Genomic DNA, 15,535 nt, shown 5'->3' on the forward strand with positions numbered 1-15,535 from the left:
CTTAACCTATTGCTTGGATTTAGACTGCCCCTCTTTGGAACATCTCATTCCCATCAGCTTAAATACTGACAGTAATAACTTGATTCAAACTATAAGTATACTAACTTCTCATGTATTAATATATATGAAATTAAGTATGACTGTCACACATATTGCAGTCTATTTTATTATTACTACTAAATTCTACATAACAATATTATCAGGCTTCATATATTAAGCATACATATTCAACACACCCCCATGCATACCACCAAGCACAAAGATGCCATTGACCTTAACTTAATAACAGTTCTGATCTGATCCAATCCATGGTGATGTTGTTGGATGCTTTGATTCCTTTCCTTTATATCTCTCAATGTGAGGGAAAGGTCAGACCTCTTCATCATCCATGCCCTTTGGCAAGAGACACGCTCTTTCACCATTAGCACCTTTTGAAGGAGTGCAACTCTTCATTATTTCTGCCCTTTGAAAGGGACATAACCTTTCATAATCAGGTCTGCACTTATTTAATTTAGATGTGCACTTCTCATTTCCAAATTCTCCCCCCCTCAAATGAGTTTCTCTTCTCCCTTTTATATCTCACATTTGAGGGAGTCACAACTTATCATTTCATGCCTTTTGAAACCATTCATTAACTTAATTAAATTTAATTAATTATATTTCATTATATTCTTTTATATTTTAATTTAATTTTTTTATTTTTATTCGTTTGTATTTTAATTTTATTATTATTATCATAGATGACATACTCGCCGAAAACTCGGCGAGTGACAAAAACTCGCCAAGTTTTTGGGCCTGGCGAGTAGTAATGACTTCTACTCGCCAGGAAACTCGCCGAGTTTTTGGCGAGTTTTTGCCAAAAACTCGGCGAGTTTTTGAAAAAAACTCGCCCGTGTTTCCAATACAGCCGAAAACGGCTTAAAAATTCATTTGTTTTTTGTTTTCCAATTATGTTTTGGGCTGAGAAGGGGGAAACTCATTTGGAAGGCTTGGAAGGTGATTTGGGGTGGTTATTGAGTGATTCCAAGTGGATTTGAAGGGGATTTGAAGGGAAAATCAGATTCCAAGTAAGTTTTTTAATTTTTTTTTCTATGCTTTTTTAAAACAATTTGTTTATTTTTTGTTGCATTTAGATTGATTACAAATGATTCCTAGGTAGTCTAAATCATTTCTAAGTTATTTACACAAGATTTAACACAATTCTTGTTGAATTTTCACAATTTTTTTGAAGAATCTAGTTTTCAAAAAAAAATTCAAACCCTACTTTTAAAAAAAAAAAACTTCGAATGATGTCTAAATTTATTTAAACTAATGTAGATAGTTTGCTTAGTGCTAAATTGTTTAACTAAAATGTTAATTTTTTTTTGCACTTTGTATGTGTAGGTTAAGTAAGCATTAATCATGGCAAGGGAGCAATGGCCACTAGATCCATGCCCATCTGGATTTATAGGCACCCGTCCTAGAGGTGCTAGAGATGGGGCATGGAGGTATGCCTATGAGGGACCCGATCCTGGGTCAATTATATGCATAAAGTGTGAGAGAATACTTCATGGAGGCATCAACCGCCTCAAATACCACCTTGCAGGAATAGATAGGCATGATGCTAGAGCATGCCCTGGGACCAATGAAGAAATAAAAAGACAAATGAATGCCCTACTTGCAGCTGGGGAAGAGAAGAAACTGCAAAGGGAGAGGGCAAAACTAGCCATGAGATCAGCCATAGCTGAATCTCAAGGTGTTTCTATTGACCTTGAAGAGGAAGAAGAAGCACTTGAGGGCATAGTGGGCTCTCGGCGTGGCCCACGTATCCGCAAACCGACCATCAGCTCGCCCATTGCTTCTGCTTCCTCTAGTAGAGTACCTGGCCGGGGCCCTGTTCCACTTCCATCACAACGATCAGGTTCGATAGGTGATTATTTTGTGCCCAGAAACACACCTGGAGGACAACCATCATTAGAGGCTAGTGGATGGAATAAGGAGGTACATGAGAAAACTGACATTGCAGTTGCTGATTTTTGGTACTTCAACAACATTGCATTCAATGTGGCGGAGAATGCTTATTGGTTGAATTTGGTGACTGCTATGACAGTTTCAGGAAAGGGGTACAAGGCCCCTTCTCGCAGGGATTTGAGTGGGAGGTTAGTAAATTACTACATAGTCCACTTGATTTCATTTTTAATTATTTTTTAGATTTCTTGTTTATTAAATCAAAATTGTGTACTAATACCTAATTTCACTTTGCACTTACAGGTTGCTCACAAATGCAGTTGCTAGGGCAAGAGAAGTGATGGAGGATCAAAAAATTGATTGGGCAAATTATGGCTGCACCATTCTTTCTGATGGGTGGACAGATGGCAAGAACCACACCATCATCAATTTTTTGGTCGCTTGCAAGGACAATGTAGTGTTCTTGAAATCTATCGATGCCTCCAACAAGGTGAAAAATGCAGAAACATTGGCTGGAATGTTGGAGCGTGTCATCATGGAGGTGGGGGTAGAGAATGTGGTGCAAATCATCACAGATAATGCAGCAGCATATGTGTCAGCAGGTAGAATCCTTTTAAATTATCACCTTTAGGCATTAGCAATATTCTCATTTGTTGTGGGCTTTGTTTTACTTGGTTGCATATTTCTTAAGAATAAATTCTTCTTTTGCAGGAAGAATCCTCCAAGAGAGGCACCCCACTCTTTTTTGGACACCTTGTGCAGCACATGTCCTTGACCTTATTTTGGAGGACATAGGAAAACTTGAGTGGGTGACTCCAGTTGTGGAAGATGCAAGGAGGATCACCAAATATATCTACAATCACCCTTGGGTCCTAAATTTGATGAGGCAACACACGCAAGGGAAAGATTTGGTGAGAGCTGGTGTCACAAGGTTTGCAACGATTTTCTTGACGTTGCAAAGCATTCTTGTTGCATTGACTTCTTTGAAACAAATGTTTGTGAGTGGAGAATGGCTTAACTCACCTTATTCAAAGAAGCCTGAAGGAGAGGCTGTCGCATGCATAGTCTTCGACAACCAATTTGCACAAAGGGCTGCAGAGATTGTGAAGGTTGTTACTTCAAAACTTTAATTTTTAAATTTTAGTTATTCTTGATTCAAGTCTCTCATTACTAATTTGTAACTTCATTATTTAAATTTTGATCTTTTTGTAATTTGTATTTTTCAATTGTAGGTGTCAGAGCCCTTGGTTCGAGTTCTTCGCTTGGTGGATGGGGATAAAACCCCAATGGGATATCTTTATGAGGCCATGGATAGGGCCAAAGAGTCTATAAAAAATTACTACAAGGGGGATAGGCTCAAATTTGATCCCATTTGGGAAATTGTTGATAGGAGGTGGAACAATCAGCTCCACCAACCCATTCATGCAGCAGGGTACTTCCTCAACCCTCGTTTTAGGTTCGGGGGTTCTTACTCAGATTCGAATGGAGAAGTCATGGAGGGCCTCAGTACATGCATTGAGAGGATGGTACTTAATGTTGAGGAGAGAGACCTCATTGTGAGTGAGCTCCAAAATTATGAGGGAGGAAGGGGTAAGCTATTCTCTTCAGAGCTAGCTAGGAGAGGAAGAACCACTCAAACCCCAGGTATAACATTTGCCATTTGGATTTTGGGATCTAAAGACTAAAATGATTGATAAATTATGTTTTCTCTTTTCTCTTTGCTTTCTAACTTTTCCATTTTATTTATTTTGCAGATGCTTGGTGGCAAAATTGGGGTGGAAACACCCCACATCTCAAAAAATTTGCCCTCAGAGTCTTATGTCAGCCTTGCAGTTCATCCAATTGTGAGCGCAATTGGAGCTTGTTTGAAGCAATCCACACGAAGAAGAGGAGCAAGTTAGCGCAGAAACGGCTCAATGACCTTGTCTACGTGCAATATAATCTTCGATTGCGCATAAAGAAGGTAGAGGAACTAGAAGGTGGTCCAATTGACTTGGATGATATAGATCCTTACGGTGATTGGACATCACAGGAGCAACCTCCATTGTTTTCCGACACTGACATCACTGATTTGGAGAGGCAGGCTATGGAGGAGGGGGTTGGATTTGGTTTCAGGCTGGATGACATTGAGGAGGATGAGGATGAGGATTCATTGCCAGTGCCAGAGGCAGGTGGAGACATAGCTTCATCCAGGATGGAGGATGAGTCTCAATCAACCATACCGAGTGAGGAGGCACAGTCACACCCAGTCCCACAGCAGACTTATACGACTAGACAGTCTAGACCCTCTAGTTCTACCTCTCCCCATGTTTTTGCTAGAGCTGGGAAGAGGAAGTTGTAATTGTAATTTGTGATGATGTATTTACTTTTGGTTTTACAAAAACTATTTAGTAATTTACTATTTTGCTTCAGGCTTCCAGCCATTAGCATTCCTCATGAGGATGCGATTTTGTAGACACTTTGCATTTAAATATATCTAGAATCAGCTTGTTTCTTTTGTGTTATCATTTATTGACTCATTGGATGCATCTTCTCATTAAAAATTGCAAAAAAAATGCGTTTTTTACTAAGTTTAAGTGTGTTTTTAAGTTGCCGAGTTTTGCCGAGTTTTTCCCGAGTTTTCGCCGAGTTTTTTTCCTAGGGGCTTGGCGAGTCGAGCCGAGTCGGGAGTAGTTCAACTATGATTATTATTATTATTAAATTATATTTCAAAGTAGGGACATTACAAATTGGGAATCTTCATTGTCAACAACAACATGCCATAGTTCTAAATTGGAATGAAACTAGAGGTATCCACAACCAATCTTCTTAAGTGATATTACTCCGGATCACATGAAAATGGCACAAAAATGATGTGTTGTAGGCTCAAAATTGTAGTTAAACTCATTTTGGGCCCTTTATTGGTGGCTCGTGGCTGATCGAGAACTAATTCGACACTTTGTGCTTTTATTGGAATTGGTCGGCAATTCTAGGTGTTCTTGGAACACTTGGAACCTCCAACTCCTTTGTCTTCTTTATCAGGGGTTCCAACACTATTAGGAACCAGTATAGACCCAAAATCTCTGATTTTTCTTCTTTTTTTCCTTAACTCTCTTTTCTTTTCCTTATCACTAGCTGAAAGCCTTCACTTTTCCTTTGTTGAGGGTTTGTAGTCACTCAAGAACGAAATCGACACTTGGAATTGATACTAGAACCAATTGAGAGTTCTGGGGGTTTCCAAAACATATGAAACATCCAATGCTTCATTCACTCACTTCTTTATCTTTTTAACTTTATTTTTATCGATCATCGAGACTTGGAAGAGAACCGGGAGCTATCAAACTTTGCACCTTCCCTTGCCTCCTTATCATTCCTTCTCGCTTATCGAGGATTACCCTAGAATCAGGAGCTTGTTGGGGGTGAGAACCTCATCAATTCCCAACGCTTTCATTTGTATACGACAGGCATGGTTCTAGGAACCATTGTTAGCACCAACAAAAGGTTCTAAAACCCTCTAAAATCGTCGACACTTAACTTTAGTTGTCTTTCATCATCCTCTCTTTTCTTTGTCAACAGTGCTAACCTAATCAAGAGTCTCTAGGGAAAAAGAAATCAGACGAACATAGGTGTTTTCATGGTGGGAAATCGGTGATCGGGGAAGTAGCATACCTCATGCTCAAAGGGCAAGGGAGGATGATGTCTAGTGAAATGTTGACAACTGAATTAATGTAGATAGAATAGAGAATGCTGGCAGGAATTGTTGATTGAGCTTGCATTGAATCTTACACTCGATTAGTATGTAGGTATGAAGAATAGAGAAATGCTGATGAGTGAAGACTAGGCAAGTGGGGTTTGGGGATCGGTCTGTCAACGCGAAGCAGGCTGAAAGAGAACGTGTGAAAGTGAAATAGTGATGGAGCAAAGATTGACAATCCACTATTTAATAGATTTATGAAGTTCAAGGTGGAGATCAAGGCCAATGAAGGAAGCATGATAGCACACAAAACCCCAAAACTCCAAAACTACATACACACCCAAATTTGGATTTTAAAACACAAATTCCTACCTATGACAGACATGGGGGCATGAAAACTTGCAAGACCTAATAGGACCATCTCAAACTAATCAACTAGTCACAAGGATTGGATGCGTCTATTTTGCATCTCCAACTTCCTATTGCTTAGTTCACTCAACTTTTGAGCCTTTAATTAAGATGTGAAAGCAAGGAAAGGAAAACAAGTGCATCCCATACTACATCATGGGCCCAAGTTCCCAACCCTTTTTGTTTCACTACTAGTTGCAATGATGGAATAAGTATTCCTGAATACTTGTGTTCATTGTTGGAAAGGGTCTAGAAGTCTATCAAACACATACAATAGAACAACCTAATGCTCATGACTAGACTCTTGTATTTTTTGGAAAGTTTTCTCACAACCCATTTCGAACTTGTTAAGTGGGTGGTTCCTAGCATCCATCATTGGCATGCGACGAGCAATAACCGTCAAACCTAGGTAGGTAGCTCCTAAAACAAACTAACCTTGGGATACATCTAAACACATCTATCGACAAAGCGCATTCCCTGATTTCAGTCATACTGGAGTATCAAGAAGCTTTTTAATGAGAAAGTCTTAGGATTTACTAGTTTTGTGATTACCTTGGGAGGAGGACAAGCTACATCTAGAGGATATTGCAACCCTCTACTCGTGCCTTCATATTGAACATATCTTCATCCCCTATTTGTGTTACCATAGAAATTGGATCCTATATCAAACTGGGTTCTCACATGTGGGAACCTCTTACAATCAATAAAATGTGATCAAGGGGTTTTTAGTTTTACTTGAAACATTTTGGTGATGACTAGTTCAATCTCCTAGATAAATTTGACAAAGGAAACATGAAAAAGGTATTTCCTTAATTTCCACGCCTTAGGTAGGTCAATTGGACCATTAACCAATTAGACATTTCTCTTCCCATCTACAATCCCCCATTTTATAGTAGTTAAGTTTACTAGCGGAACAGGAATTCATTAATACATACCCAAGAATATTTTTTCAAGAAGATATAATCAGGATTCCATTATGCTTATCCAAATCTCGGCTTACACATTGCTCCTAATATCGGTGAACCCAGTTAATAAGTCCTCTATTTTACATAAATATAAATTTACATGATTGATCCCCTTTTATTATGTCGTCCATATCTCAACAAATATATTATTGTGCTAAAGCACGCTAGAGCTCATTAACTAAAATTTTATTCTAGCTTACTTTGTAAGAAGATTCTTAAAGCTATAGACTTGTCCTAAACTCAATGCCAAGTTCTAATCCATTTACAGTCTCAAGGTAAGCATACATTGATCTCACTGGTAAACAGTCTTGATATCTTCCTTCCTACCTACTTAGAAGTCCAAACACTTGAAAAGACACATTAATTCTATTCTCAATGATACCCGTTAGTCTATAAATTGATAAGGCTGGAACTGATTCGAGATACTCAAATCTTAGGTTTGTTCTGTAACTTTCTTTGTGTAACCAACATTTACAAATTTCTTTTGACTACAATTTTAGCTCATAATATGCTCAAGACTTCAACAAGGTTCCCACACAGTTAGCTTTATCTTTATACACATTTAGCACAACAATTTGCCAATCAATTTGGGTGTTGTTTATATGAGCACACATTTTTACAAACATTTGGTAAAACTAGTCAATCAAATTTATGATAAAACTATATTCAGTAATATTTGGGATGATATAGCCCATTCTGAAGTCTTTTTTTTTCCCACGTGTTCAAAGATTGGTAGAAAAGGCTATCAAAATTTGGAATAATAAGCCAAATTTAATAGTGGTTAAGTCTCAAATGGTTCACTTTTGGCAAGGAGTCGAGTACATAAACCAACATTACATAAAGACATTGTGTCAAATAGTTCATGTTTAATGTAAGATTTTACTCCAACACATGTATATCTAACACGATAGTGTCAAATTAAACTCCGAACCTAAGGGATGAAGTGAGTGATATAAACTAGTATGTGTTGGGTTGTGCTGGACTAAAAGCTCAACTTAAGTTCTAAACTTTTATCCAGGCAATTATTATTATCCTGTTATCTATCATAGCCAAGCAAAGTAATTGGTTTAGAAAGGCTATAGTTGTCTATAACCAAGGCAATCTTTTCTGTTGGTAAGGTGTGACTACAACGAAGTTGGAGAAATCTACAACAATCTAGACTACAAGGAAGATAAGTTCTAAACTTTGTTCTATCAATATGAGAAATCAGAAATGTAAATACTAAACATGGACATCCTTGATGAAAATACATATTTCCCTAATGCTAGGTGTGCAACTAGGGTTTTAGGGTTTCAGCAACTGCCAAAACTAAATACATAAAAGGAAACGACTATGTTTTCTAAATGCTATCAATCACAAGAGCTTATGGAGCAACACCCTTGAGTGCCTTCCAAAGAAACATTTAAAATCACCAGTAGCAAAGAAATGGTAAAGATGTGCTTGCAAGTCTCGTGTCAAAATTTTAGCTCCCTCAATCTTGGTAATCTTCTTCAGTGTATAGTATGAGACCCCCTGCTTGCACTTCTACCAATTGACCTCCCCTTGCTCGACCTTATCTTCTCTCCATTTGTTGTCCTTCATCCTCCCATCTGCATTCAAGTCTGCCCCCATTTTTCTCCAAACACCCCTGTTACGCTCATTGAAGAAGTTTGGCATTTCTTTTTCAAAGTGTAGAGTGCACATTTAGATTTACATTTTAAAATTTTTTTGTGTTCAGCACCTTGTCTTGAGTTTAAAGCACTTGTACATCTCTTATCAGCATCCTTCAAACTACTCTCACCCCATTTCACTTTCAATTTAATCTTTTTTTTCTTAAATTTTTGCATGAGGAGACCTATAAATCAATGATCAAATCATTTAATAGTTGAGTATGATGTTATATCTATATTTATCTTACACTAAATAATAAATATTGCGAATTTCCAAAAGATGTATGACATTTATGTTTTTGATTGAGGCAAGTAGGGATTTTGAAAGGGCCCTAACCCTTAGACAAAAGTAAGAAAAGATAGGCATTAAGCACAACAAGACAACATGGAACTCAAGAGAAACAACAATGGATAGGAAAAGAACCTACCAACCCAAAGTCAGGGTGGTTTGAGGCCAAATTGATCCAACAATTTTTGCTGCATCCTAGAATAAGGATTCAACATTTCAATACTTCTTTTTTCTGGAACAAGAGAGATGATTACTGGCAGAACCATTAACCAGTCCAGGAATTGTTAAAGAGAGATCCATAGTTGTATCTTCTATAGGAGCTTTTCCCCTATTTTCATTCTTCTGCATAACTTCAAAAGAAGTGGAACATTCCTCAATGTAGGCAAAACATACTTTTTCCTCCAAATGGTGTGGTGTTTCTTGATGCTTGAGCAGTTGGCAGTTGCATGGCCAACTTTACAACAATGTTGACAAATGGTGGACGAATCTTCAAAATCGATTTGTTATACCCAAACACTGAGTTTGGAACAAAGAGTGATTTGAGAAGGGAGCACTTTGTCTTTATCCACAAGCACACAAAAATGAGCATATAGTAAATGTTTCTTGAGTTAGTGAGCTTATCAGCAACAAAGTATTGGCAATAAGCATGAAAACTTCTTTGTCCCAAAACTCCAAAGGCAGACTCGACAAACAAACCCAAATAGGGAACTTGAAGGAGTCATCACTGAAAGGGTTGAACCCCGGAGACAAATTTTTAAGACAAAGGCCATTCGACCCCATAATTCAAGGGCCATCCTAAAGGACTGTAGGGCAATCTTCAGGAGAGGAAAAGGAAAACAAGAAAAAATTATTCAACATAGAGAAAACCTCTACCTATAGTTTTTGAATCTGGAAAACCCATCTTCGAACAACATCAATTTTGAGATGATTACTGCAAAATTTCCCAACCAATGAGTTCTGAAATTGTGCAGTTGTCTTAACCAAGAGGGAATCAAGGACAGAAAGTACCTTCCCCTCCACCTAGGCCTAGTTAGGGGAAGCAAACCCATGTCCAGGATAGCTCACCGCACTAGAAGCCCTTGAGACTTTCTCCAACACATTATTTGCAAGAGCAACAACAGGAACCCTTGGAGCTAGATCAGGAGCAACAACAAGGGACAAAGCCTCCATACTAGGCACAAAAGGACTACCAAGGGTGGGATGCAAAAATGCATCAAGTGTCTTGGGCACACAAACCGCAATAGTAGCCTTCATGCAAGAATCCACAATAGGCACAAAGACCACATCAATGGAAAGTCTAGGGGACTGCAGAAGAAAACCCCTCTTAAGAGCAAGTCCCAAGTCATCAAAGCATGATCTAGAAGGAACAAGCTTGTCTTGCAACTTGTGAACCAAATAGCTCAAACCAAATTCAAGCTTCCCATCATTCCCAAAGCCCCACATTTTCAGACATGCCTCCAACAAGATGTCGAGGAGAAGGTCATCTTCATCCTTAACATCAACAATGCCTCCACTGTCCTTAGAATCATTTGCATCATGACTCCAATCATGGCCCCAAATGTTCTTTGCATCTTTTGGGTCATCTTCCTCGCCATCCAACAACTTTATTTTAGGAAGAATTGCGTGCAGAACAATCGCCAAGGAAGGACACAACCGCTTCCATAGAAAGGGGACACAAAATAGAGCCGTCTGTCGTAGTATTGCGGCCATCGCCGTACCACCGTCATTAGATCCACCATCACTATTGTAGGGGGAGGAAGGCGCTCCAAGAAGGGATCACGAGCTGCCAGTTGTTGTCGTTTCGTTTAGGGTTTTCGATGCTCTCGCCTTCTTCGCATCATTCCTACCAACGTCATTAGATCCACCATCACTATTGCAGGGGGAGGAAGGCACTTCAGGAAGGGATCGAGAGCTGCCAGTTGTTGCCGTTGCGGCTAGGGTTTTTCGATGCTCTTGCCTTCTTCACTTGTGTCTCCATTGTTTCTAAAAATGTTTGACATTTATGTTATTACTATAAAGATGAGAAGGTATTCAAACATATCTTTCAATACTGTTAGAATCACTGAACTCAAACCAATTAGATGGCTGAAACTATAGTTAAGTGTTATATTGCCTACATGGTACTTACAATTGATTAAACATTGAACCTCGACTGGGTATACACATAAACAATTGAGGGATCTGTTTGGTAGCATAACCTTTTATCAAAGATAGAACCACAGAGTTTGCATCACCTTGCACCTTGTCACTTGCAAGATTGATAATAATTTCAACAAATAAATATTAGTCCAAGATAGTGATAAATATATTCATAAAATCAAAGTTGACATGATAATTCTAGAGTCCATGTAAAATAAAATAAGGCAAACTCATTAGTGATCTTGTTTACAGACACACACACCCCCCCAAAATAAAACATTACAATTGGTGAGTCTCCACCCGAGTCCAAGTTACATTGAGACTAAAGGTATCTTAGAAGTCAGTTTGTGGTATGTAACAAAGTCATTACAATATATAGTTTTGCTAAAGACAACTACTACCATCCCATGCCCGTGGTATAAATTCTTTATACTAACTAATTAATGGAAGTAACAATTAAGTGGAAATGCAATGAAATCCCATCAAGAGGGTTTCCCCAAATTTTTCCTGCAGGTAGATTTGAATAAATCTATGAGTGTTTAGCTGTCATATGATCACATGGATATCATATCACAGCTTGACTACACATCTTTAGGAGTTTGAGATACCATTTGTAAAATTTCCCTTGCAGAAAAATTCTCCAATGTTGCTCTTAAATGGGTCCTAAAAACCCGCTTCTCCACTGTTGCTCTAAGTGGGTCCTAAAACTTTATATCCCACTCTTAAACAGAAGCTCAAAATTTTACTCATAAGATGTTGCTTAGCTGATTGTTACGAGAACAATTCCAATTTTCATATGCTTAATAAATATTATTTCATGGGACCTCCCACAGCATAAATATTGGGGCAGTAGCGCACATCATGAGACCCTACTCTTACCTTAATACTGCATTAATGTTGTAATCATTTTGCTTCCAAGTATTCACTGTTATAATTGTAAATTTCAGATTTTTTCTGTTGTTTTCTGATGTATATTCCACTTTCCATCAGGATCCAACCGTGGACTAATGGGAAACCTACTACCCAAATGTTTTGTCAAATTATGGGTAGATTTTTCTAGTTACCAGAAGTTATGTATACTAAGCCCTAACAGGGACATATCACTAAATTAATTTATTATATATCCATTAGTTTGATTCCTATTTGCAGCTGATAATAACCATATAATGTTGTGGATGATTGTCAATTAGGGTCTCTTACTGAAATCAACAATGGATTCAATCTGCAAAGTGGGTTTTGGGATAGAGATGAACAGCTTATCAAAGTCGAACTCTGGTTCAGAAGCTTCTTTTGCAAGGGCTTTTGATACTGCAAATGGTATGGTTTTATGGCGTTATCTTGACATTACTTGGAAATTCAAAAGATATTTCAATATTGGATCAGAGGCCATCTTGAGAGAGAGTATCGAAACTGTGGATGATTTTATCTACAAGATCATTCAAAGCAGAAGGCAAGAGATTTCTGCACAAAACGGCAATGTAAGGAAATATTCACAGTAATCCTGTTGGTGATGGAGAACTCAATATAAATACTATTAAGCTTTCTCTTTTCACTGGCTTACAGTACTCATAACTATTTTTGTTTTTTCCTCACTGACTTTGAAAATATTTACAGGAAAAGCCAGATCTACTGTCTCGCTTTATTAGATTAAGTGAAGAAGGGCCAGAAAAATTATCTGACAAGTATCTACGGGACATTATGCTGAATTTCATAATTGCTGGTAGGGACACAACTGCAGTTACACTCGCTTGGTTCATTTTTCTGCTCTGCAAGAATCCAGGTGCTGAAGAAAAGATTCTTCAAGAAATTCATGATGTGGTTGAGGAAAATGAATGTGGATCCTTGGCAGAATCTATTAGTATGTTTGCCCAAGGTCTAACACACAGGGTATTGGATAAGATGCACTATCTTCACGCATCTTTATCAGAAACATTGCGCTTATACCCAGCTGTTCCGGTGGTAAGAGAATTTAAATTCATTAAGTATTTTTGTTCCATGCTTTTTATCTTTTGCATTTCAGTTGTTCTTTTACACCTTAGGGCACAGACCGGATATTGGCCTTTCTATCATCTATGGTACATGATTCATCTTGTTATCTTGGTGCTTGTTCCATGTGACTTCTATGTTCTTTAAAGTACTATCTTGAGAATCAAGAAAATAAAAAAAATTCTTAAATAAATGCGGATAAATAGTTGCACTCTACTTAAAAGTCATCTGGTTCAATGTTCAATTAGTCAATAGCAAATTTATACCTCATCCATACCAAAAATTGGTATTTTTTGAATTTTTATTGATCAAAATTCACATTTTATCTGTTGAAATGAACAGTGTTTAACAATAGCCCAATAACCATGCCATTGTATTCCATCTATTTAAGAGGATTATAATTTGGTCTGCTTTCCGTATTAAGGATTAGAATTTAGTTTGTTCTCTGTATTGAGGATTACAATTAAGTCTATTTTCTGTATTTTGATTTAACTGGAAGGTTGACAGTTATGGCTAGGTGCTAATTGAAAATTGACAAAACACTCTGCAGGATGCCAAGCATGTCGATTCTGATGATACCCTTCCAGATGGATATGGAATGAAGAAAGGTGATTTGGTGAACTATGTCCCTTACTCTATGGGCAGAATGGAATATCTTTGGGGAATTGATGCTAAGGAGTTTAAGCCTGAAAGATGGCTTGAGAATGGGGTTTTCCAATCTCAGTCACCTTTCAAATTCACAGCATTTCAAGTAAGTAAACCAAACATAAAAATTACTATGATAAGGGTACCACTCTATTTCTTGAAACTAACACAACATGCATTGTTTACTTGGAGGCGGGACCTCGCATCTGTCTTGGCAAAGAGTTTGCATACCTGCAAATGAAGATTGTTGCTGCCGTTCTTCTTCGTTTCTTCAAATTTGAAGCTGTTGAAGGGAAGGAAGTCACATATCAACCTTCACTTACACTCCATATGAATGAAGATGGATTAAATGTTCATATCAAATGTCGGTCAGATAATAAGTGAAAACAGCTTATAAGGCATATGATTTAGTTTTAGTTCATATCCTTTGTAGGTAATCTGACATTTTCCTTGATCATTGTAATATAATCATATTCAGATGTCTACTTAGAAGGAAGATGGTTATTATAATAAGTATCTGTAATGTCAGATATCCTCTTAGGTTAAGTTTATGGCTTAGTTTATAGTGTTTGTAGATTGGGATTTCCTTTTCATCTCCTAAAACATAAATTTTGTTTATTGAAATACTTATTCCAGACATTCAAGGCACTCTTTTTGTTTTTGCATTGTGACTATATAATTTATTTGTTTATATCCAGGTCTTTCTTCAACTATTTGAACTAGTCAGAGTTCAAGTTGTGGTTCCGGGCTTGAGGAAAATTAATAGGTAAATATTGGAATTACATCCTAGAATATATCATTAATGACAACCAGTTTTTGGAAAATAATAAATGATAGAAGAAAACATGATATGTAAATATGAGAACAATTTTGGGTAAACATAAGGCAAATAGATTAATACTATTAGTGTTTGCTTCTTTTTTATGTTCTTTTTCTTCCCCTCTTCTCTCTTCTCTTTTATTTTTTTGTTCACTTATCACATGGCTGTATTTGGTCATGTATCTAGTTTTGTTTATTCTAGATTTTTTTATTAGACTTCCGTAGTCATTTATCTTGTAAAGTTCATATAGGATCCTTTATTAATACGCCTTTAGATAGTTTGGATGATGAGTATTTTTAAAATGTATTTTGTGGTTATTAAAATGGTAAATTCTTTGAACCATCTCTTGAAGTAGGCTTTAGTGAGGGTTGTTGGATTCAGGGATCATTGAGAGAGGGCGGGGAGGGCCGGGGGTAGGTAAGTCAGTGATCTACCGGTTTTCAGATTTTCAAACTTAACTTTCAACCACCGGAAGCAAACACTTAAAACTGAAATGCAAAAACATGAAACAAACAACTATAAGATCATAACACTGGATTTTTACATGGAAACCCAAATGAGAAAAACCACGATGGGATTTGAACCCACAATATTATTTCGCTATGATCATTAGCAAAACAATATTACAAAATGGAAATGCACAAGCACTCAGGCACACTGCTCAATTACAATACCCCGGAAGGCTACAACCCTTAGGGAAGTCTCACTGACTTACAAAGTTGTTACAATGATGAATTACAATTAATGAACTTTGAAATAAACTGAAACGGGTGAATCAGTGATCTACCAATTTTCAGATTTTCAAACTTAACTTTCAACCACCGGAAGCAAACACTTAAACTTGAAATGCAAAAACATGAAACAAACAACCATAAGATCATAACACCAGATTTTTACGTGGAAACTCAAATGAGAAAAACCACGATGGGATTTGAACCCACAATATTATTTCACTATGGCCATTAGCAAAACGATATTACAAAATGAGAATGCACAAGCACTCAGGCACACTGC

The 15,535-nt window shown here is 37.4% G+C and overlaps 2 protein-coding genes across 3 annotated transcripts in view; both read left to right on the forward strand.

The window, feature by feature from the left end:
- LOC131062415 (cytochrome P450 704C1) overlaps positions 1–14,362 on the forward strand; it is a 56,650-nt gene extending 42,288 nt beyond the window's left edge. For both annotated transcript variants that reach the window (XM_057996078.2, XM_057996070.2), the window contains 4 exons: positions 12,261–12,548; positions 12,685–13,029; positions 13,607–13,807; positions 13,894–14,362. In XM_057996078.2, the coding sequence (XP_057852061.2) occupies positions 12,261–12,548; positions 12,685–13,029; positions 13,607–13,807; positions 13,894–14,085 (1,026 nt within the window). In that variant the 3' untranslated portion in view covers positions 14,086–14,362. The remainder of the gene's footprint in view (positions 1–12,260; positions 12,549–12,684; positions 13,030–13,606; positions 13,808–13,893) is intronic.
- LOC131055596 (uncharacterized) lies at positions 1,274–4,506 on the forward strand. The gene is made up of 5 exons (XM_059221444.1): positions 1,274–2,138; positions 2,251–2,549; positions 2,659–3,056; positions 3,180–3,591; positions 3,702–4,506. The coding sequence occupies exons 1-5, from the start codon at positions 1,402–1,404 to the stop codon at positions 4,286–4,288; spliced, it is 2,433 nt and encodes an 810-aa protein (XP_059077427.1). The 5' UTR covers positions 1,274–1,401; the 3' UTR covers positions 4,289–4,506.
- Positions 14,363–15,535: the final 1,173 nt, after the last annotated feature.

The sequence above is a fragment of the Cryptomeria japonica genome, chromosome 5 (assembly GCF_030272615.1).
Source record: "Cryptomeria japonica chromosome 5, Sugi_1.0, whole genome shotgun sequence".
Lineage (NCBI taxonomy): Eukaryota > Viridiplantae > Streptophyta > Pinopsida > Cupressales > Cupressaceae > Cryptomeria > Cryptomeria japonica.

Excerpts from the sequence above, each read along its gene's own strand:
- LOC131055596 (XM_059221444.1), top strand. The coding sequence starts at position 1,402 with ATGGCAAGGGAGCAATGGCCACTAGATCCATGCCCATCTGGATTTATA. Across the intron at positions 3,057-3,179 it reads GGGCTGCAGAGATTGTGAAG|GTGTCAGAGCCCTTGGTTCG; the intron begins GTTGTTACTTCA and ends TTTCAATTGTAG. Across the intron at positions 3,592-3,701 it reads AAGAACCACTCAAACCCCAG|ATGCTTGGTGGCAAAATTGG; the intron begins GTATAACATTTG and ends TTTATTTTGCAG.